The 27,579-nt window shown below is 40.7% G+C and overlaps 1 protein-coding gene across 7 annotated transcripts in view; it reads left to right on the top strand.

Annotated features, from left to right (window-relative positions):
* Positions 1–27,579, top strand: part of msi2b (musashi RNA-binding protein 2b) — a 699,967-nt gene that overhangs the window by 406,204 nt on the left and 266,184 nt on the right. For all 7 annotated transcript variants that reach the window (XM_062048056.1, XM_062048052.1, XM_062048055.1 and 4 more), the window contains one exon: positions 11,897–11,945. In XM_062048056.1, coding sequence (XP_061904040.1) covers positions 11,897–11,945 — 49 coding nt within the window. The remainder of the gene's footprint in view (positions 1–11,896; positions 11,946–27,579) is intronic.

Raw genomic sequence — 27,579 nt, 5'->3', positions numbered from 1 at the left:
TTTATGAGCTACTGTATCTTTATCACCTGCTCAGTGGCCAAGTGGTTCGAGTGTCCGCCCTGAGATCGGAAGGTCGTGAGTTCAAACCCCGGCCAAGTCATACCAAAGACTATAAAAATGGGACCCATTACCTCCCTGCTTGGCACTCAGCATCAAGGGGTTGGAATTGGGGGTTAAATCACCAAAAATGACGGCCACCGCTACTGGTCACTGCTCCCCTCACCTCCCAGGGGGTAAACAAGGGTGATAGGTCAAATGCAGGGGATAATTTCACCACACCTAGTGTGTGTGTGACAATCATTGGTACTTTTTTTAAAAGTTTTAGCTTTATTGAAATGAAAGAAATAGAGCGAAGCTTCTTGTTAGTCATTTCGTGTCTTTGCGTCTGTGGCAGTGTGGCACTGTGGCAGCTGCGGATTTCACCGATGCGGCGGCTCTAAGAAACACTCGGTTGCTTCTCCAAACATGTCTTTAATGGTGAACATGCAGCATGAGAATGTTTTTTTGGAAGAGCTTCAAGGCACCTCAACCAATTAAGTCACTTCCTCACCTCAGGCCTACTGGATGTGAGACCTGGGTCCTAGTTCATCAGGACTCCTCCTCTTCCTCCTATCCAGGAAATCGCAAAAAGCCGCTGCCTGACCAGGGCTCAGAAAATCTGCAGAGACTCCTCCCACCCCCAGCAAGGACTGTTTTCACTGCTGGACTCTAGCAAGAGGTTCCGCAGGCTCCGTAGCAGAACCTTCAGGTTCTGTAACAGCTTCTTCCCTTAAACCATAAGACTCTTGAACGCATCATAATAATCCCCTCAATTCCCCCCAAAAACGGATTAACTCGCTGGAATATAAAGACAATATAACATATATCCATAAAGGTGGCTGCATATGCAATAAGTGCAATATATTTATCTGTACAGTAATCTATTTATTTATATCTGCACCTTATTGCTCTTGTATCCTGCACTACAACGAGCTAATGCAACACAATTCCGTTCTTATCTGTACTGCACAGTTCAAATTTGAATGAAATAAAAGGAAGTCTAAGTCTAAGTCTAGTGTCTGCCACAACACACACATAAACGTAAGGTAACATAGAAGAAATTATCCGAATCAGTACCAAAATGTAATGACATGTTCCTTATCCCATTTCTGACAAGGTAGAAGAAAATACACCTATAACTTTTTGAGCTATCTATAGCAAAATGAAAGAAACAGAGTGAACTCTTTCTTCACTATATTTTTCTGAGTATACGCACACAGAAGCGTAAACGTAAATTACAGTACCATAGTAGAAATGATCTGGATCAGACATAACCTCTGGGCGGTGAGTAGCTCTGTCATTTGGGAGGAGCTCAGAGTAAAGCCGCTGCTCCTCCACATCAAGAGGAGTCAGATGAGGTGGTTTGGGCATCTGTTCAGCCTCTCTGGGGAGATGGGAGGCCACAGGGAAGTCCCAGTACACTTTGGGAAGACTATGTCTCCCCTGGCCTGGGAACACTTCGGGATCCCCCGGGAGGAGCTGTACGAAGTGGCTGGGGAGAGGGAAGTCTGGGCTTCTTTGCTTGGGCTGTTGCCCCCGGGACCTGACCTTGGGTAAGCGTAAGAAGATGGATGGATGGATGGATCCTAGTGAACTTTGAGAAGCCAATTTTCACTATTCTGCCTTTTAGTATTCATTCTGTTTAAAAGACCCCACCATTGGGCCAACGTATAGCGGCTATTTTAGATAGCAGTTCATAATACCGCATCGCATTTTCTAGAATCCTCTGGCGAGCTTCTCTAAAAGGCGTGGTGAGGCTTTTCTGCTGTCTTTTACTGTCAATGGCTTCCACAGTATCAGAAATAGTGTACCGTATTTTTCGGATTATAAGTCGCAGTTTTTGTCATAGTTTGGCCGTGGGTGCGACATATACTCCGGAGCGACTTATGTGTGAAATGATTAACACATTACCGTAAAATATCAAATAATATTATTTATCTCATTCACGGAAGAGACGAAGCAAATGTCAGCAATCGTCACACACACGTCAACCAATAAGAATTTGGCGGGGGAGGGTCATGGCAGAAGTGCATTGTGTGTCATGGGATGCTAACTGCTATATGCTATATGCTACTGCCGTAGCTATTAAGATGGATCATTTAAAAAAAACTGAGAAGGGCTGAATGGCACCGAAAAGGAAATCATATACTGCAGATTACAAGCTGGACGTAGTGAAATATGCAGCAGAAAACAGCGATGGAGCAGCAGAAAGAAAGAACGCTAGCGGGGCATATCAGGAGTGACAATGAGAAAGAAGATTTCATCGGATTTAGCGATCAGGAGTGACATATTGTTTGGTAAACGTATAGCATGTTCTATATGTTATAGTTATTTGAATGACTCTTACCATAATATGTTACGTTAACATACAAGGCACGTTCTCAGTTGGTTATTTATGCGTCATATAACGTACACTTATTCAGCCTGTTGTTCACTATTCTTTATTTATTTTAAATTGCCTTTCAAATGTCTATTCTTGGTGTTGGGTTTTATCAAATAAATTTCCCCAAAAAATGCGACTTATTCTCGAGTGCGACGTATATACTGTATGTTTTTTTCCTTCTTTATTATGCATTTTCGGGCGGAGCGACTTATAATCCGAAAAATACGGTAAGCCTTTCTTCTGTAAAGGTCTCCCAGTTGTTGATGGCTGGTGATAATGTGGGCTCTTGCCATAATTCAAATTAGTCATATAATGCCACATTGAAGCCTGCCGTAGTGAATTCAGTAGCACTTATACGAGATAAAAAGTGAAATCATACACATATATCTACCTAGTGTTGAAATAAACACCTTCTGTCAGCATTTACTTTTTTAAATAAATGTTTATTGTGGTTGGTTTGCAGGCTCTTCCATCTTTGCCCTGCAGTAGTCCTTTCACACGGTCATAATGCGTGACATGCATGTCAAGCTTTGACTGCTGTTATAAACACACACACACTTATACAATATGTTCTCACGTTTGATTTAATGGAAGTGTGCTGCTCACTGGCGTGCAACTAAAATGTGTTTCTTTAGACCCGTAATCTGAAGTGGCTCTTCTTTCTTCTTTGTCCTTTATACAAAGGCAATGAATTCGCAATCCCCTGAACTACAAACGGCAGTTATCACACTTTTCTCTCTATAATGTGATTGCTGGGCGATAACATGAGGCTGAAGTTAGGGCAGATGACATAATAAATGTTTGTTGATAAAACTGCTGCTGGTGTTATTGCTTGATGCTAACATTTTATGTTGTCGCATCATATAATCATTTGGTAGCATATTGTTCTCAGGTAGCAAAACTCCAGGGGTAACAGTAGACGAGTTATGAACTGGTGAATGTGTTCTTATGTCAGGCATGCACTTTATTTTGTGTCTGTCCATTTATATACAGCCTCAGATTAGCTGTGTGGCTAACTTTTAACTTTGGACTTGGTGTAAATCAACAAGGTTAAGACACCAGTACACAGTACTATTTTTTAATAGAAACATTAAAAGATAATAGTAAAGCAAAATAGAGATGATAAACTGCAGCAAAGTGGATAGTGTGGAATTTGATGCTACATCCAGGCCAGAAAAATGGTTAAGCTGAGTGCTTTGCAATTATATATGTCAAGACCCCAAGGACAAAAAATTACCACAACCTCCTTGAATTAAATTATTATAGAGAACTTGATAATATGTATTTATTTATCCCTACAACATACTGTGTGAGTTACATTCCTTATATAATCACCCTATTATCAAATTAGATGAAAACTTGAGCTAAGATGACATCTGCAACAACTTAACCAATTTCCATGTTGAGTTTATTAACTCAATGTGTAAAATTTAAACAAGTCAGTCTGTGGGAGCTGCAATACACAGTAAAAAAAAAAGTGCAAATGAGTCACTGGGTTGTGCATTTTCATAAGCCTTACACAGTATTATTGAAAATGTTTTGAAACTGTTTTTCACTCTATAAACTTATTCCTTTTCAAAAAGAGCAATGCTTTTTCGTTTTTGTTTTGTGCAAAATTGGCTACAATATTTCTAATATTCGGAAAAGGGTGGAGTGCCATCTCTGGGTTGGGGAGGAGATCTTGCCCCAAGTGGAGGAGTTCAAGTACCTTGGAGTCTTGTTCAAGAGTGAGGGAAGAGTGGATCATGAGATCGACAGGCGGATGGGTGTGGCGTCTTCAGTAATGCGGACGCTGTATCGATCCGTTGTGGTGAAGAGGAGCTGAGCCGGAAGGCAAAGCTCTCAATTTACCGGTCGATCTACATTCCCTTCTTCACCTATGGTCATGAGCTTTGGGTTATGACCGAAAGGACAAGGTCACGGGTACAAGCGGCCAAAATGAGTTTCCTCCGCCGGGTGGCGGGGCTCTCCCTTAGAGATAGGGTGAGAAGCTCTGTCATCCGGGGGGAGCTCAAAGTAAAGCCGCTGCTCCTCCACATCGAGAGGAGCCAGATGAGGTGGTTTGGGCATCTCAATCAATCAATCAATCAATGTTTATTTATATAGCCCTAAATCACAAGTGTCTCAGGGCAAGGAAAAACTCAACCCAGTGGAATGACAATGAGAAACCTTGGAGAGGACCCCAGATGTCATAACATTTTTTTTGCCCTGATGTGGATCTGAGCCAAGGATGTTGTTGTGGCTTGTCCAGCCCTTTGAGACACTTGTGATTAAGGGTTATATAAATAAACTTTGATTGATTGATTGATTGATTGATTGTTCACTATTATATTTAAGGACAACATTTTTCTTGGTTTGCAATAAGTAACATATGTTTAATGTACCGTAAGATCTTTTTGTTAAAATAAAGCCAACAATGCCAATTTGTGTGGTCACTTTTATTTAGAAAAGTATCGTAAAGTTTTGAAATACATTTTGGTACCGGTACCAAAATATTGTTATCGGAACAACCCTCATCAGCATATATTTTGCATATTAATAGAATAGAATAGAATAGAATAGAATAGAAAGTACTTAATTGATCCCTGGGGGACATTCAGCACCACAGTTCACTCACAATAGACAAGAATAATAATAAATAATATAATATATATAATATATTATATATATATATAATATATAATATATAAATAATATAAATATATTCTACATATACTACATATACTATACATTTAAGTGCAGTCAAAAAGGAACATATGCATTATACAGTCTGATGGCTGTCTGTATGAAGGACCTCCTATGTCGTTCTGTGTTGCATTTTGGGAATCTGAGCCTTCCACTGAACGTACTCATTCTCCCCGCAAGGTCCGAGTGTAGTGGGTGGGAGGTGTTGTTCATGATGGCTAGGAGTTTTGCTAGACTTCTCCTCTCTGACACCACCGCCAGAGAGTCTAGCTCCACTCCCACCACTTTACTGGCCTTCTCTACCAACTTGTCCAGTCTGTTTGCGTCCCTCGCTCTCAGCCCGCTGCCCCAGCCAGGCCACGGCGTACAAGAAGGCGCCTGCCACCACCGACTCGTAGAACACCTTCATCATCTTTGTACAGACGTTGAAGGATCCTAGCCTCCTGAGGAAGTAGAGGCGGCTCTGTCCCTTCTTGTAGAGTGCCTCAGCGTGTTTTGACCCATTCAGCTTGTTGTCGATGTGTACCACCAGGTATTTATAATCCTCAACCATGTTCACATCAACCCCCCTGATGGAAACAGGGGTCGCCGGAGTACTCCTCCTCCTTCCCAGGTCCACAACCAGCTCCTTGGTCTTCATCACATTAAGCTGGTGGTGGTTCTTTCCACACCATGTGACAAAGTCCTCCACCAGTGCCCTGTATTCCTCATCATCACCATCCTCAATACACCCCACTATCGCAGAGTCATCAGAAAACTTCTGAAGGTGGCAGGACTCTGAGTGATAGTGGAAATGGGCGGTGTAGATGGTGAAGAGGAAGGGGGAGAGGACTGTCCTCTGCGGGGCCCGAGTGTTGCTGACCAGCCTGTCAGACACACAGTCCTGCAGTCGCACGTACTGTGGTCTGTCAGTCAGGTAATCAACAACCCAGGTCACCAAGGGGGCCTCCACCTGCATCGTCTCCAATTTCTCACCCAGTAGCCCAGGCCGTATGGTATCGAAAGCACTGGAGAAGTAAAAAAAACATCACCCTCACACTGCACGCAGGCTTGTCTAGGTGGGTGTGGGCTCGGTTCAGCAGGTAGATGACTGCGTCCTCCACTCCCAGTCGGGGCTGGTAGGCGAATTGGAGTGGGTCCAGGTGGGGCTTGACTGTAGGGCGGAGTTGTTCCAAGACCAACCTCTCCATGGTCTTCATGATATGGGAGGTTAGAGCCACCGGCCTGTAGTCCTTCAATGTGCTGGGTCGCGTGCACTTGGGGATGGGGACCACGCATGAGGTTTTCCACAGTGTGGGGACTTTCTGCAGCCTAAGTCTCATGTTGAAGATGTGCTGGAGCATACCACACAGCTGTGGGGCTCAGGCTTTGAGTACCCTGGGGCTCACACCATCAGGACCCGCGGCCTTGCCTGTTTGTAGCTTATTTAGCTGTGCATTCACCTGTTCTGCAGACAGACACACTGGGGGGCTCAGGTGATTGGGGGAGGGGGGATTCATCAAGCTGAGGGTGAGGTGTTAAGTGGGGGGAGGTAGTGATTGGAGTTGGGGGGCTGTGAGGAGGGGAGGTGGGGAAGGATTGGTTTGCTGAAGTTGCTAGGGGGCGGGCTGGCATGTCTCGGGGGGGGGGCAGGAGCTTGTCGGAGCCACTGTGTCAAACCTGTTAAAGAACTGGTTTAGTTCATTAGCCCTCTCTTTGTCTCCGTCCACCCCCTACCCTCCGACGGTTTGAGGCCGGTGATGGTCTGCATACCTCGCCAAACCGCCTTCATGTTGTTGTCCTCCAGCTTCCCTTCCAGCTTCCTCCTGTAGTTCTCTTTGGCCTCCCTGAGTTTTGTCTTCAGCAACCCCTGAACTCTTTTCACCTCCTCCCTGTTACCAGCATTGAATGCCCTCTTCTTCTCATTCAGTAGGGCTTTGATGTCCTTGGTCACCCACCGCTTGTTGTTTGGGTAGCAGGTGACCGTCCTTGATGGGACATTTGAGTAAACACAGAAGTTGATATAGTCTGTGATGCACTCTGTGAGCCCGTCAATGTCCTCTCCATGAGGCTCCATGAGCACCTGCCAGTCATTTACCTCAAAACAGCCATGTAGTGTCTTTTTGACCCCTTCTGACCACCTTCTCACTGTTTTTTTGGTCACAGGCTGTCTTTTGATCAGAGGCACATAACAGGGGTTGAGGTAAACAAGGTTGTGGTCTGACCGGCCCAGGTCTGGTAGTGGTATGGAGCTATACGCATCATTGATGTTTGCGTACAGCAGGTCCAGGATCTTATTTCCTCTGGTGTGGCAGCTGACATACTGAGTGAAGTTGGGTAGTGATTTGTCCATAGTAACATGGTTAAAATCTCCCGAGATGAGGATGAGAGCTTTCGGGTGCTTGGTTTGGAGTCTGGCTATCGAGCTGTGGATGACGTCACTGGCAGCTGCAGCGTTAGCAGAGGGGGGATGTATACTGCCATCATGATAACATGCGGAATCTCCCTGGGCAAATAATATGGTCTGAGTCCTACAGCGAACATCTCTATATTCGGGTCACAGTAGCGCTATTTTATTGTGATATGACCGGGATGACGATATTTCTTATTTATAAACAAAGCAAGCCCCCCTCCTTTCCGCTTGCCGTTGGTTCGGTCCCGGTCAGTGCGCACCGTTTGAAACCCGTTTATATAGACGTTACTATCCGTAACATGGTCGTGCAGCCACGTCTCAGTAAAACACATTAGGCTACACTCAAGATATTATTTCTGACTACCGGCAAGCACCGACAACTCATCCATTTTATTTGCTAGAGACCGCACATTACCCATGACGACGGAAGGAAGATATGGTTTATATCTCCTTCTCTCCCTCCTCGCTTCAGCCCTCTTCTGTCTCGAGCGTCTCCCTTTCCCTCGACAGCCACGAGCACCTCCATAAGTCCTTTTTAGCTCCTCCGGGATCTGGTTAGTTAGCGCCGGGTCCGTTAGCTGGATGCTAATAACTGGTGCCGCTAACAACTGTTCCCTGTTGTCCGTCTGAGCTCTTTAGTAGCGTCCCCACCGTCAATAGGACGAACAAAACACTTCTAAACTGCAAGTTTAGTAGGGCACGACTAGATAGAAAGTAATTGTTGAGTAAATGTAAAAATATAAAAAAGTACAAAGCGAACAAAGAACAAAAACAAAAGACAAGAATGGAGCGAACTGCAGCAGCGGCCGCAAAATGGATTGCACGCCTTATTCTGCGCAGTTAAGAGACCCAATCCTCTTTGCACACGTTTAGTAGATCAGCTTTGCTTGTGTTATCAAGTTTTAGCACACGCAAACCTTAGTAAATCAGACCTTAAGTATGCTTCATACCATTGGGTTTTTTAGTTCTGAGTATTGTCACTTGTTTCCTTGCCACTGACAATACCTCCATTTTACTTTTCATTCATGTCACAAACCTCTCCATCTTTCTGCCTCCTTTAGCTCTGTACACATGTCTTTCTTTGTACTTCAGAGTTATACTAGGTCACTTGTTGATTAGCTGGATCACTACTACCACCTAGCTGCCAGTTTTGTGTATTGTAGAGTGTAGGCACAAATAATATAAAGCTCCCCTGCTGGTCATAACCAGAACAACTTTTTGAAATACTGGCTCAGCTAATGGTAGCCCATGTGTTCATTTGTGTCTCATATGAAGAAGATGCTTGACCATGAATCTATCAAATGGACCAGATACTAGAAATAGTTATTGGTGCTATTTAGCTTTGGCAGTGGAAGAGACTCAATAGGTAGGCAGGTAGGTACAGTGTACAGCCATCCTTCATTTGTTAAACTTATTTTGGCCAGTGAGAACAATCAGATTACATAAGTGGAAAACAATGGGTTTGTCAAGTTGGAAAACACAAAGTAGCCAGACTTAACTGCCTCTGTCAGCTACCGCAGAACAAATTAGGAAATGACAGCAATAACCCTCATTTGTCATTGCGACCTAAAGCGTGACAACAGAGGAAAACCGGCCTAATCAGCAAGTCTGGACAGATAAGCCCCTCCACTATAAACACTTCGCTTGGTGGGGTATGAAGTTGTGTGGAGAATGGAACAAAAACGTCATTGTAGACAGCCAATCCTGGTGGGATATGAATGTTAGCATCCACCTGGAACTGTTTTTTTTTTTGGTTTTTTTTTGCAGCATTGCAGTCCTAAAGTCTAAAAATACAAGCTGCAAGTACAGAATAATGTTAATTGTGTATATTTAAGTAAGTGTCAGCCTCCGTTTGCCCATATTTTTGCAGAGGTGCTCAAAACACTAAAAAGTCCCTGATAGCTACATGTGGCCGGCGAGCTGTATAGAAAAGAACCAGGTTCCACACACCGTGCCAGCATCTTTCCCAGCAACGTCAACATCTGTGCCAAATGTGCAGCCAGAGTGTGGCAGGAGCGGTGTGCCAGTGTGAGTCTGCCTGGCTGCCAGGGACTACTTTTTATCCAATCAGACAGTTCTGCTTGAGCGAGACCCCTATTCTTGCCTCGTCCCATCTTCTCCCAAAGCTTTACCACCCTCCCATGAAAACACAGACACAGGCCTGTGCGCACGCATTTCCCCTTGCACGGCATTAAGCCTCGGAGGTACATCGTTACACTTACCTAGAAACCATAACCAAGAAGAGAGCGGCGCTGTGTTCCCGCTCACTTTCTTTCTGTCTGCTGCTGTTGCCTACCTCCCTGTCCCTTTTTTATATTCCCCTGAAGACAAAATTACGGAGTGAATGAGCATGCCTCACTCTGTTTTTAAAGCAGTTCTTCAAAGATATAAAAATCACAGGTTGTCTGCAGATAGGAGATGTGTGAAGGAAAAATGCAGGCTGCCTATCTGTGTGTGGCTTTATTGGACATGATGAGGGATGATATTATGGTGGATGCTCCTGCTGCCGCGCCTGTGAGATGAGGACGGATGGCCATTTGTCTCACTTTCGCTTAGCGTAATGCATTTATCTGTCTCCCTCCCCAACACTGGACATCGGTGTTCATCAAACAAATTGTCCAAACAGTTCTCCATTTTCCTCAGTGCTTGTCATTATTGTCATTGTGTTCCACTTTTCTGCTGCAGAATCAGAAATGTTAACTAAATGACTGTGTTTACATCAAAGGGGTTATACTACATTTCACGAACTATAAGCCTCACCCATATCCATATTTTAACCGCACCGGACGATAAGCCGCAGATATATACGTTGTGAAGTGAGTTATTTACACAGAACAATTTTGTAAGTGGTTATTTACATACCTTAATTGTTTCCATACAGTGTCCGTAACACGGCAGTAAAACAGCTGATCAAACAAAACAGAAGTCATCGTCATGGACCCACTCTCTGCGGAAGCTAGCTCTCCAATCAGCTAAACAAACTTATTAACTCCATGGTGACGTCTTGGTGAATTTACTGATGAATTTGTAAAACCAAAACAATACAAAAAGACTGCCATTGTAAGTTAATAATACTAACACAGACACTCGTAAATGGGTAACACTTTAGTATGGGGAACATATTCTAATTAACAAAGACTTAATTTAGAGGTATAGGGTTAGAGGGTTGGGGTTAGGGTTAGCGGGTAAGGGTTAGGGTTGAGGTTGGGGTTAGGGTTAGTAATAGTGAATATGTTCCCCATACTAAAGTGTTACCGTCTTTAGAACCTTTATTTAACCAGATAAGAAAACCCATTGAGATCAAGATCTCTTTCACAAGGGTGACCTGGCCAAGAGGTCAACAGCACATGTCACAGAGCAGTTTCAAAAATAATACATTAAGACATACATTTTAAAATACATAAGAGAACTGTAAAACAACAGAGATTTACATCTTTAAAAACACAGGCACTGTGCAAACGTCTCTCGCTGTTTGTCCCTCAGGACAGAACGGAAGGCTCCAAATGGAAGTAGTTCTGTAAGTTTCAGTTTAGTCTGCAATGCATTCCATGCCATAGGGGCAGCAATGCCAAAAGCTCTTTTGCCAAATTCAGTCCGTACATGAGGAACAGTTAAAACATACAAATTGTTAGAACGTAATGCGTAAGAGCTGCTTTTTCTTTGTAACAGAGTACACAAGTATGGAGGTGTTAAACCTAAAAGAGCCTTATAAATGATAGTCAGCCAATGTGACTTACTGGTTGTATAATAAGGCCATGCAGAATAAGGCATTAATAAGTACTTAATAATGACTAATTAGGAGGCAATATGTTACTCATTTGCATGTTAATAAGCAACTAATTAATGGTGAATATGTTTCCCATGTGTTAGCATATTAGCTAATGCTAAAGACATTAGCTTCATTACATTATGATAGCCTGTACAAATATGCATGAAAACACTCCTACGGATATCACACATGGGACGGTTTAGTAAGCATTAATTGCTTTAGTTATATTGTAAAACTTACAAACGTTGCTTGGAGTGATGAATAAAGAATCCATACGAGTAGAAACGCTATAGTCGACTAGAAGACGGAACAGCACTTGTACTTCCGGTTCAAAGCTTTAAACAGCAGGAAACACTATAGACATTTGCCCAGCAGCACCTGCAGTGCGCAACCAAAAGATGGCACCATAGCACAAACACAGTAACACACCTTTTCAGTGTCTTTGCACATTGCATTATGGTCGTCCGCAAAGATAAATCCATAGATAAGCCTTGGCATTTTATAAGTCACAGGGTTCGAAGCGTAGTGGCTTATAGTACGGAATTGATGGTATGTTATAAGTTCTAACAGTATTTCAACTATGATGTTGGGCACTTACTGAATAGACCAAATTGTTTCTCTCTTCCAGGTGGATGACGCCATGCTTATGTTTGATAAGACTACAAACAGACATAGAGGTGAGTACACGGCAAACTGAGGAAACAGTCATTGTATGTCATGTCCTTGTGTGGTAACACAGAACAGTTCCATTTCACTTATTAGATGTTCCATCTATTCAACAATGGGAGCGTGTCAAACTGATCAATACATTGGTACTGTGTTTAGAATGTTGCATCATTAGCTAGTGTGTGTGTGTGTGTGTGTGTGTGTGTGCATGCCATGAAGTTTGTGTGTTTCAAAGATGTGCTTAAAGGGTGTAAGATTGTGAGATGGTGGGTGCTGTGCAGTCAGATAACAGTGTCTGATAGCGCCCAGGAGAAGCTCCGACGTTATCGCACGCACATCGGCATCTTATCTTTAGATGAGGGAACGTTTCTCTCTCAAGCAGAGGACTTTCCAAAGACAGGTTTGCACCTCGCACCATACGCCAGCGCTGTGTGTTTAAGCCAAACGACACACTCAAAGGCTGGATTTAACCACCGGTTACCACATATAGGGCTGTCATTTATCTGGACTGCTATTGGCTGTGAGAGGAACTTTAAAGAAACAGCTTGCCTCGCTCCCTGTGTTTGTGTGTGTGTGTGTTCGTGTGTGTGTGTGTGTGTGTGTGTGTGTGTGTGTCATTGTATCTGTGAGTAAGTCAACAGGCGCTGACAGGTATTTTCACAAGAGAGAAATGCAGGCTTTTCTGTCACATCAGTCAGTTTCCTTGTTTGTTCATCACAGCTTCATACTGAACTGAGCCAGAAAAACTGTTACTTTCTAGCAAGAAATGCATCTTGCACACCATCAACACACGGAATACACAAAAGGACAAATGTATGATCTCATCGTTCATGAGCTCATACATTAATTGGGGCAGAGTGTTGAAGATTAGACATCTACAGTCGTAATATGGTTTTCTTTCCCACACATTCGTAAGATTCAGGTTTGTGGGGTTTTTTTTGTGCTTAATGTTTGCCTTATGTTTTGTGTTATTAACTTCTTCAATGAAGGTAAAATTGGTGTAAAATTTTCCTTCATCCATTTTATTCATCGTGTATTTGGCGTTGTTTTCTGCATTTAAAGGAGGCCTGCCCTTTTTTTGGAATGTGCGTATCATTCACAAACCTTATGCAAGACAAGCACACATTTGTGTTTCTTTTTTTAAGTATTCTAACTAGAAAATAAATGCGAGCAAATATCAGCTTACAATAGAGCCTATAGGAGTCGCTTTATTCCGCCTAGAAAGCGCTTAAAAAACATCCAAACACCTCCTTTGAGGTATTATATACATGCTGTAAGTATACATGTAATGTAAGTATATATGTAATGTAGTAACGGCAACATTTATAATAACATTTAATATTTATGTATTTTGCGCTATAATTTCAAAAACGCATCACGTTTGCTTTTTTTTTTCTTCATCACTGATTATTACTCACTGCAGACTTTATAAGAGCCAACAAACATAATAAACTATCACTTACTGTATAAAGTCTGCTGTCATTAGGATGCCGACCGATAAGATGTTCATACATTTTCATTTAGATTACAAATAACTCATAATCCTCGTAAAGAAATGGGGTGGTATGGGGGACCAAGCATATCTTTGTGTTCTCGCCAGTTTCAAGTCCTAAATGGCTGTCAAAGTCTACCAACTTGACAGAATACATCCTCAGACTTCTTTTGTTCAGGTGAGCTGCATGATTTGATCTACAATAAACTTACAGGGAGCAGGAAAGCGGGGAAATAGCTGACCATTTGATGATGTAAACATTGGCACGCTATAAATACAAAAGTAGTTGGTCTGCCTTAGCACTTATAATAACAATATCACCAATACTTGGTTAATATTCTAGTCATGAAATGTAAATGTAGTATTGTTGTCAGGTTTTGAATGGTTATTTATCGGAAGTTATGGGCGAAATAGAGGACCTCCCATTGGTTCCACTGTAAGCTGACTTTCATCCATCCATTTTCTACCGCATGTCCCTTTTTTGGGGTCGCGGGGGGTGCTGGAGCCTATCTCAGCTACAATCGGGCTGAAGGCGGTGTACACCCTGGACAAGTCGCCATCTCATCGCAGGGCCAACACAGATTCTGTTTGTTTTTTGTTGTTTTTTAAATCCATCCGTTGTCATGTCTTTCATAATGATTGTGAATGATAGGGGGTAAAAGTGCAGTTCCCCTTTAAGGTTTTATATACATGCTGTAACTATATACGTATGTAATGTATTACCAGGTACATTCATAATAACATCTAATATTTACATATTTTGCTCATTTTAAGCATAAGGCGGCGCATTAATTTCATAGACACATCACAACGTTGATGAACACTGATTACTACTCACTGCTGACTTCATGAGACCCAACAAACATAATAAACCTCACTTACTGTACAATGTCTGCTCTCACTGGGATGCCAACTGTTAGGATGTTGATATATTCCCGTTTAAATTAAGAATAACTCATTGCCATTTTTCTCGCCAACTCCAGGTCTAAGTTGGCTGTCAAAGTGTACCAACGTGTCAGTTTATGTCCATGTCATTTTACTCTCAAGTTGACAAGCATGATTTATAATCTAGAATTAATTTTCACGAGCTCAGAGGCGAGAAAGAAGCTCACCAGCTCATGTCAATAGAGCAGCATAAGGTAGTTAAAAGGTAGTTACCTCTCTTGATTATAGTGCCACTAAATGGTCCTTAAAGTTAGCGCTTATAATAACAATATCGGTAATACTTTGTTAATATACAGATCACAAAATGTAAATAGAGTATTCTTGGCGCTTTTTAGATGGTTATTTATTTGGTTTTGTGATCAGAATAAACGCAATGACATCATGGCTCCAATTGGCTCCATTGTAAGCTGATGTTTATTTACATGTATTATTTACAAGTTAGAAGGCATTAAAGAAAGACATCTGTTCCTGACTTTCATAAGGATTGTGAAATATAGGCAAAATTCCCAAAAAGTGCAGTTCCCCTTTAAATCTCTAATTCTTATTCATAGAATGTGTTTTGTGTTGTATCTGGAATATAGGTTTGTGATAAGACTGAAATTTCAGTCGTTGATACCGATATCTGTGCATTTCTAAAATGTTCAATATTTGTTTGATACCCCGATGAACATAAAAAAACTGGACCCATGTTCTTTTAAATGTACTACTTGAAAACTTTCAAACTGTCAATTATTCAAGATCACTGTGCTTCAACATGTTTTTTGCACATAATTTAGATTGCAGTATTAGCTGCCAAAAGGTACCCATACATTCTGAAAAGAACAGCCTATTGCTTACCAGTATACCAAAACAAACAATACTGGGCTTATAAATATGGTCATAAATAACAATAGTCAACTATTTTACATTAAAAAAGAACATAAAACAAACAATATTGTTCTTAATATTCTGTAAATATGGTGGTGGTGTAACATAATCATGTAATTTGTAATGTAATAGGCTAATAAAAAAGCTAAAACATACATCTAAAGGCAAATCTTTGTGTTTGTTTGGTGTTAGAATACTTTTTGTTAGCCTTTTTTCATTGAGTTATGTTCTATTTTTCCATTTTTGCTGTTCTTTTTTGTTTGTTTTTCCTTATAATTTCTTTATAAGTGAGGGCCAACCGGAAGTCTCAAGTCCGCATTTGTGACAGGCTTCTACGAATAAGTAAATATGTGGGAAACACTGGCTATTTTTTTTTAAAGAAGGAGGCTGACTCGGGTCTCATTCACTGAGAATTGAAGCAGCTTGCCGAGGAAAAGTGTTACAATCGTATTCAATGCTGATGAAACTGAAAATAGCTGGTAGTGTAGTCACTTTTGCCTGTTGGTATCAACTTGGTATTAAAGTATCGATATTTTTGACAACCCTACTGGATCATATTAATTAAATGTATACTTCCTACGGGAAAGGTAACAAGACCCTAAGGTCTTGAAAAGCCACCTCGCCTTAGACGTCGCAAAAATATATCTGCCATTGTTTGTTTTCAATGATGCCACAGACGAGCCGAAAGACTAGAATAACGATTAACGTCCTAATCAATACAAGTTTCAAACTTAATATAAAGTCTGCTGTTCTTGAATCTGATGTTTTCCTTTTTCTAGTATCGATAAAATTGATCGATTCCCTTTTAAAACGATCTTGGATCGATACTTATCTTCCGGAAGGCAAACTTGCAGAGCTCAGATCTATGTAGTTGCATCTAGGCAATATAAATCAATATATTGATTAATTGTTACACTCCTAATAATAATAGATGTACAATAAATGTTGACATTAATTATTGTCAAAATGTTGTCTTTTCGTTGCCATTTATGTGCATAACAAACACAATACTATCACTCTCACTTGCAAGTGTAACCCGCCTGTTCCAGCCCATGCCGAATGATAGTGCGATAGCGTTAGGCATAGAGCTAAAAGCCCGAGGCCCCTTCTACACTAAGCCGGATAAGGTTGTCCAGGGTAAATCACACCTAACCTTATCCGTGTCCACACACAACAATGCCACCGTTTAAGACCACCTCCGTCAGCCGGCACAACACGACCTAGTACGCATGCGCGGAAAAATGCACGCGTCATAGTCACGTCTGACTTGGAAGTGTATCCTTACCCTGTGTTTCAATGTAGACTATTGCCACATTTCTTTTTAACAGTAAACCTTGCTTGCCTCACCATCAGCAGCTGCTAGACCAGGGGTCGGGAACCTTTTTGGCTGAGAGAGCCATGAAAGCCAAATATTTTAAAATGTATTTCCGTGAGAGCCATATAATATTTTTTAACACTGAATACAACTAGATGCGTGCATTTTTAAGTAAGACCAACATTTTTACAGTATAATAAGTAGGGATGATGTTTGATAAGAAATTATCGAGTTAGAGACTATTATCGTATCCTCTTATCGAACCGATTCCTTATCGATTCTCTTATCGAGTCCAGATAGGTTGTTGTATATGGAAAAAAACACAATAATTGGTTTAAAAAAAGCTCACTTTTATTATATAAGAAAACAATTTAATCTAATAAATAAATAAATATTGACTGTTACCCCCCTAAAAATAAAAAATAAAATAAATAAATATTGACTGTTGTTATCCAAAGTATATTAAGTGGGATTTTTCAGAAAAACAAATATATACAGTAACACAAAAACAACCTGTCTCTGTGATCACTATAGGTGTATAAATAATAATATAGTGTTAAATAAAATCAGTCCCTTGGGCACAAAACTGAAAATAATACAGCTCTCTAAAAAGTGCAGTTCTGCTGTTATTTGACATAACTGTTTGTTATGATGCTTTGACATTTTTGCACTTTATTTCTTTATTGAAAGAAAATTCTATGAAGAGAAAAGTTGTTTGCAAATGTGGTTACAATGCTAAAAAATTAAAAGTTAAAGCTAAAAAAAGAAATACACTTTATTGAGTTAACATTATTTCTTTATAGGGGGAAAGATGTTATGAGCTAGGGAAAATAACAACTACACTACCCGGCATGCAACGGGAGTGACGAGCATGCGCAGTAGCCCCGAAAAGTGATGCATGTCGTCACGTAAGAATACGGTTATGAGCACGCTGTGAAAGTAAACGTCAAGAACTCAGCCAACACGCCTCGTCTGCATTATTTATAATTAGACAGACAACACATCTACAGTGTGATTTTGTTTTGTTTACAAGGAAAGAAAAACAAAAGTTAAAAAAAGGAGATGTGTTGTATATATATATATATGTATGTGCTGCGGTTGCTTTAAGAACGTTGCGACAGCTGCCGTAAAGGAGGTGTGTTGCTAGCCTGGTTGCTATGTTTCCGGTTGGTCGTAAAAGTGTTCGTCATGTGTTTGTAGTCTGCTCAAATCTCTCAGTAAAGTTATTCATTGGATTATACCTTTTGTTTTGAACTTTATTACACCTTGGAGCGCTTTTTCCCGTCCATTTTTTTCCTGCTTTCGCTATCTGCGCCTAATGACTGAGCTACGTGACGTCATTTCTTGTGATGTCACACGGAGCATTTCTGGTCGGGACGGGATTCGTTCCCAGGGATTCGAATAAAGAACCAACTCTTTTTCTTTACTATAGTGGTCTCGATAACGGGTACCGGTTCTCAAAAAGGGATTCGAGTCCGAGAACTCGGTTCTTTTCTTATCGAACAACCGGGAAAACCGGTTTCGAGTATCATCCCTAATAATAAGTCTCTTATTCTTTTTAATAACATTGTTATTCTGAAGCTAACCAATAATAAATAAAATACATCTTATCATTAATGCGACTTCTTGAACAGGTGCGGTAGAAAACGGATGGATGGATTAAAATGCATGAGAATGTTTTATATTTTGACCGTTATTTTTAACACTGTGATTACCAGCTGAATTATTCATTACTTATCGTGTTAAGCAATGTCAGATAAGATTTATCTGAGAGCCAGATGCAGTCATCATAAGAGCCACATCTGGCTCTAGAGCCATAGATTCCCTAACCCTGTGCTGGACTATTGTAGTGAATCACACCTGAGCCATCATACATTCAATCATATCTTTAATAGACGTTTGAAAGTAAACAACGGGATAAAGAACATTTTATAACAACCGACAACAGGACACTGTGCTTGGCGGTCGTACTTGACCGGCTGCAACCACTTCATGGCTTCACAATAGTTACGGAGTACAAAACTAGACGTTGAGTAATCGCTCGACATACATGGCGGACAATAACTGACAGTCTGCTTTACCAGTACAAATGCATTCGCTATTGTTCGTAGTATTCCCTTGTCCAAGGGAGCCCGCATTTTTGTCTCTCTTTCGACAAATGGACAACGTTTTTCACTAAGTAGAATCCCAGCTGACCTGGATATTCGAAAGTTCTCTTGCCGTTCCTCTGACACAACACACTCGGTGACAAACATATCCCACCAGGCTGCCGTTCTTCCAGGGCTTCAGCAAAACCGTCGCTCAACATTGCTATGTTGCCGTCCGAGATGTCTTGTATCCGAAATAGCTGCAATTGCGCGTTTCCTTCTATTCATGTGTGATTTCCACAAGCGTCTGTACATGTACAAGAAGGAGAAACACAGGCATGTCTGGATGACTCGCCTCCTTCTTTCTAGTGGTTGCCGCCGAGTTACCGAACGGGTTGTTATGAAGCTGGCTGTAGCTTGTTCTTTCTGATGTCACTTCCTGTGTGGGGCGTGGTCTTTCTGGTGTCACTTCCTCTGCGAACTCAGTTTGTAAACGATCAATGAGTCCATGCAAAGCTAAGAGCCAGAGATTGAAGAAATAGACGGCGCACTTACCCGTGTAAAAAATTGTCCGAGGAGGGGAACCTTAAACGGTGATTTAGTGTGGCTGAAACGAGGCTTAGGCTAAATAATTATTTGTTTAAGGGGTTATCCGGCTTAGTGTAGACATAGCCTGAATTATAAACTGGATGTCCAGCGCCAACTGTAAGGGCATCCGTGGCTGAGGTTTTCCAAAGTATTCTTCCGCCGCCACACTGGCTGGCCTATGTTTCTCTTACAGCTGCCATTATCACTGTTTCCACTAAGCATCAGACCTGAACTATCCCACTTTTAAGTGGCTCTGTGTGTGATAATAGAGGCGTTAGACACACAATTGACCAGGAATTGTTTCCCTTCTTCTGTTTAACAATGTAAAATAACACATTGCAGTTATGGTCTTTTTTCAATTATTGGTGAATTATACATTGTTTTGCTGTTTTGGTATGATGTCACTCAATTTAGATAGGTAACTCCCCAGATCAGAGATCACATCCATGTTTAACTGCACTAGGCTGAAAGGCAGAATTACCCAGGATTCCTCCTCTGGTATATGTTGCTGTCTCACCCACTCTCCTTCTTTCTCTTTATCTGTGTGAGTATGCTGTGCAGACAAACTCTTTGAGTCTGGTTAACAGTTTCCAAGTGTGGAATATGTGAACTATAGTGGAAGTGATCTATGGCTTTGAGGGGATTTTGATCTGTAGTGACAGAACCCAGTGTGGGGTCTTTGAGACAAAGGCGTTTTCTCCCTTTTCTCTCTCGTCCACCGTCTTATTTTTTTTTCACTCCCCTGTCTGCTGCACAGGCAGCCCCTGGTGAGCGGGGATGGACGCACCGCTCGGGGACTTGGTTAGACATTTGCCTTTGGGCGGCAAAATGCCCTTCAAGTGAAGACAATGATAGAGAAAAGCCTCCATGGTGATTTTTTTGTTTGTTATATTTATATTAAGTGTGACAATGAGGCAGGAGGCAGGTGTGGTTTGTTTCTTCGTTCACTGCTTCTCTTAATAGCATTTTGATATTTTGTTCCAGTGGGAATTTGAAACAGTAGACATTTGCCGCTTTTATCTTGAGCAGACAACAGGTCTCCAAGATGAAACACATTGAATATTACAGACCCATAAGAACATTTGAATAATTCATCAGTGCCACTGGTGTGGTTGTGTAATATTAATGGCTCAACTGCTTCCATGACCACAAAAAAAAGGCATTAAATATATTATAAGGCAAAACCAGTGCCTTGGTCCACTAGCTGCACATCTAGTTTCCTGCACTCCAAATCAATTCGCCACCTGTGTAAATTTTTACCCTACATATTGAGTCATGAAAAAATAATTCCAATCATAGCCTATTTTTATCCATCTAAAAACATGATACTGATGAATAACTTTCTACGACTCACCAATACAACAGTTTACCGCTGGAAATGCTTTGCAAAATAACAGTAAATTGTAAAATACTAAATACATTTGACTAAGGAAACGCACATTTATTTGTATGTGCTTTACGTAGTGCATTAAAAATATTGGCACATTATAATAAAACAAGGACAATCACAACACAAAATAGAATAAGATAGATACAAACAATTAAAAAAATGCACAAATATAATAAAATAGATAAGTAATTATAAAAATCCCCAAATATAATACAATTGATTAGTGAAATAGAAAACAAGCAAAATAGTGTAAGAGAAAAACAAATAAGTTAAGTAAACTTATAAATAAAAAATGCATAAGATAAAGTAATTATTTATAGTAATTTAAGGGCAAGGCAGGATAAATGTGTATAGTAGGGCTGTCAATATTAATGAGTTAACACATGCAATTGATCACAAATACATTTGTGACAAAATATTGGAATCTTTTTTTAGAGTCAATTTAAATAATGCAATTAAGTAATTTACTGTGATTAATGACAATTTTTCTGATTAAAACATTTAATCGTTTGACAGCACTAGTTTTTAACCTTGATTAAAAATGCAGAAACCTGCAGTTTTCTGGGAATCTGTTCCACAAGTGAGGAGCATGGAAGCTGAATACTGAATCTCCATCTTTTGTTTTAACTCTGGGAACAGAAAACAGGTCTGGCCCTAATGACGTGAGGGCTCTGGATGGTTCATAACTAGAAGATCACAAATGTCAATCAATCAATCAGTCAATGTTTACTTATATAGCCCTAAATCACAAGTGTCTCAAAGGGCTGCACAAGCCACAACGACATCCTCGGCTCAGATCCCACATCAGGGCAAGAAAAAACTCAACCCAATGGGATGACAATGAGACACCTTGTATTGAGGCCCTAAACCGTTCAACGCTTTATCAACCCGCACTAATATACTGTATATAAACAAATAGTTTGATCAACAGGAAGCCAGTGTTTGGATCTGAGAACTGGATCTACTTTCCTAAATTTTCTAAGGACTCAGGCAGCAGCATTTTTGAATTCTTTAAAAACAGCGTTACAATAATCCACTCATCAAGTTTTTTTTCCAAGTCCTGCGAATACATCAGTCATTTAATCCTTGATATGTTTTTTTTAAGGGTACACATTCAGTCTTCATCAATACATTTGATCAGGGCTTGAATTAGAACGTAGTCTTCAGGAGTTATGGTTATTTGGATTTGTGTTTTATCTGCATAATTGTAGTACCATAATTCATTGTTTTTAGTTTCAATAATCTTTGCCAGTGGTTGCATATAGATATTAAAAAGTAGAGGGCCCAAAATAGACTCTTGAGGGATTAAAAAAATTAAATATACATAAATGCAATAACAATTTTAATTAGTGACAGCAAATAACACATGATATTTTGCTTTTTGACAAAATGTAAATCTTGTTTGTATCAAACACCACTCAAGTATAAAATTACAAAATATTGCTTGAAAAAGAAAACAAATGTTACAATTTCAGTAACTAAAAGGCAAGAAAATGGAGGAGAAAACAAAGTGCATTTTAAGCGTAATTTGAATTTAAGGCGTTTCCAGACTGCAAAAGACACCATGCTCCACCCTCCCTAAAAGTTCAACAATCAAACATTTGAAAATCTACACTGTAGACAGTCGTCCCCGTTTTTGGTTTTTTTTCAAACATTGTCCAAAATAACCTTCGTAAACATTATATATAGATTCACCCGGTCACAACATTCGGTACACCTGCACACGCTCCAATCAATTCAGACCTGCATTAAAAAGCTGCATTTTAGCAACATTTGTGTCAGTGGTATTTTGCTCATGCCAAAATTAGATGAAAATAATACTTTATCCTACCTTTTTTGCATGTCTTTAAAGGCCTACTGAAATGATTTTTTTTTATTTAAACGGGGATAGCAGTTCCATTCTATGTGTCATTCTTGATCATTTCACGATATTGCCATATTTTTGCTGAAAGGATTTAGTAGAGAACATCGACGATAAAGTTCGCAACTTTTGGTTGCTGATTAAAAAAAGCCTTGCCTGTACCGGAAGTAGCGTGATGTCACAGGTTGAAAGGCTCCTGACATTTCCCCATTGTTTACACCAGCAGCGAGAGCGATTCGGACCGAGAAAGCGACGATTACCTCATTAATTTGAGCGACGATGAAAGATTTGTGGATGAGGAACGTGAGAGTGAAGGACTAGAGTGCAGTGCAGGACGTAACTTTTTTCGCTCTGACCGTAACTTAGGTACAAGGGTTCATTGGATTCCACACTTTCTCCTTTTTCTATTGTGGATCACGGATTTGTATTTTAAACCACCTCGGATACTATATCCTCTTGAAAATGAGAGTCGAGAATGCAAAATGGACATTCACAGTGACTTTTATCTCCACGACAATACATCGGCGAAGCTCTTTAGCTACGGAGCTAACGTGATAGCATCGGGCTTAACTGCAGATAGAAACAAAAGAAATAAACCCCTGACTGGAAGGATAGACAGAAAATCAACAATACTATTAAACCATGGACATGTAACTACACGGTTAATGCTTTCCAGGCTGGCGAAGCTTAACAATGCTGTTGCTAACGACGCCATTGAAGCTAACTTAGCAACGGGACCTCACAGAGCTATGCTAAAAACATTAACTATCCACCTACGCCAGTCCTCATCTGCTCATCAACACCCGTGCTCACCTGCGTTCCAGCGATCGACGGAGTGACGAAGGACTTCACCCGATCATAGATGCGGTCGGCGGCCCGGAGACGGAGGAAGTCAAGGTGAGGTCGCCGGCTAGCGCGTCTGCTATCCATCTCAAAGTCCTCCTGGTTGTGTTGCTGTAGTACGCCGCTAATACACCGATCCCACCTACAACTTTCTTCTTTGCAGTCTTCATTGTTCATTAAACAAATTGCAAAAGATTCACCAACACAGATGTCCAGAATACTGTGGGATTTTGAGATGAAAACAGAGCTTTTTGTATTGGATTCAATGGGGTCCGAATACTTCCGTTTCAACGATTGACGTCACGCGCATACGTCATCATACATACACGTTTTCAACCGGAAGTTTCGCAGGAAATTTAAAATTGCACTTTATAAGTTAAACCGGCCGTATTGGCATGTGTTGCAATGTTAAGATTTCATCATTGATATATAAACTATCAGACTGCGTGGTCGGTAGTAGTGGGTTTCAGTAGGCCTTTAAAGCCTGAAAGCTTGACTTAATGTCTAAATAATCTGGCTTTAATGTCACAACATAGCCAGATTGTAAAACCCCGCGAACGGAAGCATCCAAAACTCTGTGCACACTCACGCCAAAATGCACGAACCTTATAATTTGACGCTTGGATAATGTTTAACGAGAGTATCCAACATTGTAACATTTATAAATCAGAAAAGCCAAAATTCATCTTACGTGACCAGATAAACTGGTCATGTTGGCATTGTTTTCATGTTGTCATTGCATATTCCTTTATAGCATTGATGTTAGTGTGTGAGGCGATTGTGTGCAAGATGCCTGATTGACACCTGATTGTAAGTGTGATTTCTGTGGAGCTGTGCGAATTTGGATAGAAGACAAACGTCACACTCCACTAGTAGCAGCATTGTCCTTCAGACGGTCCCTGTGAGGCCGAACAAACAACAGCCAGAGGAGACATTCTCTACCCTTCCCATTATCGCTTTTTTTCCCCCCTCGTCTTATTATTTTATGCTTTTTATTTTACACAGTGCGACTAGTTTTGCTCCACACCCTCTCCCCGTCCTGCCCTGACTTCACTACCTCCTGTCTTTCTCCCGTTGTGTCTCCTGCTTAGAGGACACTGGCTGTAAGCAAAGCCTCCGACAAAGGCGCGTGTAGAGCACCATCTCCTTGGCATTTAAAGGAGTAGAATACTACCGATTGTGTCGGAAATTGAACTCTCCAAAGCCACCCTTGCCTCAGCAGCCGTTCATTGTGGACGACTTCAATGTCTCCGGTGAGCAGCTTGGACCGTCCAGGGGTTGATGCCAGAGGGTGTCTATTGTTCCGTGCTTTACTGCAGCATCCACATCGCTCCGCCTCCATTCCACCTTCTATTTTCTCTTGGAACTCATTTTGTGGTAGGAAGAAAAGGGAGTGTGTAAGAGTGAAATTGTACTTTTTGTTGCATATTAAAACGGTTTTCCTTAAGGGTTTGGGGTCAAGGCCAGTTGAAAAACAGAATCGTTAACAATGTAAATCAAATCCATCCGTTGTAGACAACCAAAAATGCTAACTCAGAACACCTTAGTTTTATTAACAGGAAACAATGTGAAATACAAATGAACATTTAACATCACTTTGACTTTTATTGAATGGGCCCGATGAATGCCACCTCTGTACGTCTTTCTTTATTTCAGTAACGTTTCTCACCTTATTTATTAAAGTGCTTGCACTCGTGTTACATCCAAGAACGCACAGATTTGTTTACGTGAACACATGTAATCAGCGTTTCTCTTTACAAAACTACAGAGGACAGTCGGCAGGCGCCATTTTACCCTTCATTGATCACTGTCACTTTGGAAACAGGTTTTAAGGCTCTCATCGACTTTGGTTGGACTATTACTGTATGCTGTAATCTTATTTGGCTCTTTAGTGGGTTTTTTTTGCTAACCTGACTCTCGCCAGATCATTGTAGTTCGCTGAGCTCCACACAAGGATCTTGGCTCGATGGCATTGCAAACTCCTTCAAGATAGCAAAAAATAAAGAACCAATCAGGATCGCCGGGCGGGATTTCATAGATGTGACGTAGCGCAGAAGCAACTGTTTGATTCAAACAACAATGGCGGCACACAGCGAGGAGTCGTGTGCTGACATTGATTCTGCTATTGCAACTGTTCTGTCGAATCGATAGTCTACTGACATTGCTGCGTTGTTTCAGTAAAAGTTCTCTAACTTTTCGCTCTGTCGTTATCCAATATGTCGTCTGTTCTGTTTTGGATTTCCCATCTCTCATCAGCGTCACAGGTTGATTTCGATGTGAGTGGTTGAAGTAGCGCGTCATTCAAGATAACGGACAAGTGGTTTACCCAATCACATACAATGATTTTTTTTACAAGGCCACGCTTTCTCAAATACATCTTCTATTAAGAAGTCCCAGATCCTTGTGTGGAGCTCAGCAAACTACAAGGATCTGGCGAGAGTCAGGTTAGTTTTTTGCAGCCATACTCAATAACAAAACTGAGTCACCAATTTGTGTTCAATTGTACTAAAACCAAGACAGAATGTGAAAACCGAGACATATTTTTGGTGAGAATGTTATCTTTAAACCGTAGTGTATGAAACCCAAGGTGGAAATGCATTATTGTTGTTGTGGACCAAATGACAGTTTGTGTGTATGTGGCTGAGGCACAACTTTATTAATTATTGTTTGCGACTTGTGTTCTTTACACCTACATGTGATGAAAATGAAGAAACATATTGAATTGTTTGACTTGAAATATTCTCTACAGGATTTTAGTGGGTGTCTGTGAAAATATTTGCCAATTTGTAAGGTGATACTGTTGGTCATTGATGTTATACAGGAAGGATGGCTTGCTACCTCAACATGTTCGATGGACTTCCCACTTGTGAAAATTGATCCTGGTTTGTTTCTGACATTCTTGTATGTGACATTAGGGACATCACAGGTAAAACAGACTAATTCACTGCATGGAAACAGAATGAGTGCAATGCCAGAATTGCTTCCCCAAGTTGGCAACAAGCTTGGTCATGTTTTTGACTGTTTCTTCTTTAATTCAATGAAAATCATCCGTTTATTCTTCTCAGCACTTTCCTCCACAATCACTTTCACCACCCTTACTGGTTGAAAAACAAAGTTATGTCCATATCTAGCTATAAGCTAATGCTAGCGAGTAAGACCAGATGATTTGGGGGATCTTACAGGCTTCACTGTGGCATTTGCTACTCCAACTAATGAGCTTTTAACTACAATTTTTACTACAAAAGCATAACAGTTAGCCGAAAGACAACTCTTATCTCAAAACAAAGTTAAGTTGAGGTGCGATTCTATGTTATAATTTTATATTGCATAATGACCTTGTTGATGTGTAACATCCAGTCACCGTTCTCTAAACCATGTTTCAGCTCGCTTGGTCATTGCATCTTTGCTATATTGTATATTCTACAAACCAAATAGAACATTGAATAAACTCTAATTGGATTATTATTGAAGCTTTTTGATTGGGGTATTATTCATTTTGGTTCTAGCTGTGCAAAAAACAAACAGCCAATCACTAAGTTATTCTCACCTTTTTGACTTCATCTGTAGTTATTTTCAGAGCTGCAAGTAAAAATATTAAAAGTGCCACTTCTATTTATTTTTGGAGATCTGCACGTCCGCACCTTTTTTTTTTTTAATTACACCATTACAAACTGATGAAATCTGTGTGTAACTTTCTTAAATATGGCTCTATAAAAGTTAGGAAGCAGAGAGCGCCCATTAGTGTAGCTTCAAAAGTGTGACTGATTTAAGCCTACTTTGCTTTAAATGATGCAAGTACCGGTAATGTGCAACATATTTGGGGACTAGGATAAACATTTGTATCTGTGTAGTGCATATTAGAAACCATGTTCCTGGAGAAGAAAGGAATTCATGGCATTGTGTGAGGATAGGCCCAGCACTCCAATAATTTGTGCATAGCCATTTTCTCCACTGTTTGTCAGGGCTGTTTTCCCAACCTGGCAGAGGAACAGAAGACCGCATTGTGTGTGTCTGTAATCTCTTTACCTGAATTGGCAGAAAAGCTTGCAAGTGCAGCTCCCAATGTGGGGTTGGCAGGGAGAAGTCAATGTCACACTGAGCGAGCTGCCTTCCAAACTGATGGTGTGCATTTGACAGGAGAGTTTAATTTATCGAAGAGTTTACACTTTAGCCGCATCCAAAGAAGCCACAGTATCAAATTCATAATGACCGCGCATGGCCCTTTGTGTCATTATACGACTATATGACATATATTTT

The sequence above is a fragment of the Entelurus aequoreus genome, linkage group LG05 (genome assembly GCF_033978785.1).
Source record: "Entelurus aequoreus isolate RoL-2023_Sb linkage group LG05, RoL_Eaeq_v1.1, whole genome shotgun sequence".
Classification (NCBI taxonomy): Eukaryota; Metazoa; Chordata; class Actinopteri; order Syngnathiformes; family Syngnathidae; genus Entelurus; species Entelurus aequoreus.
The sequence above is the reverse complement of the archived record's forward strand: the minus strand, read 5'-3'. Positions and strand labels throughout refer to the sequence as shown.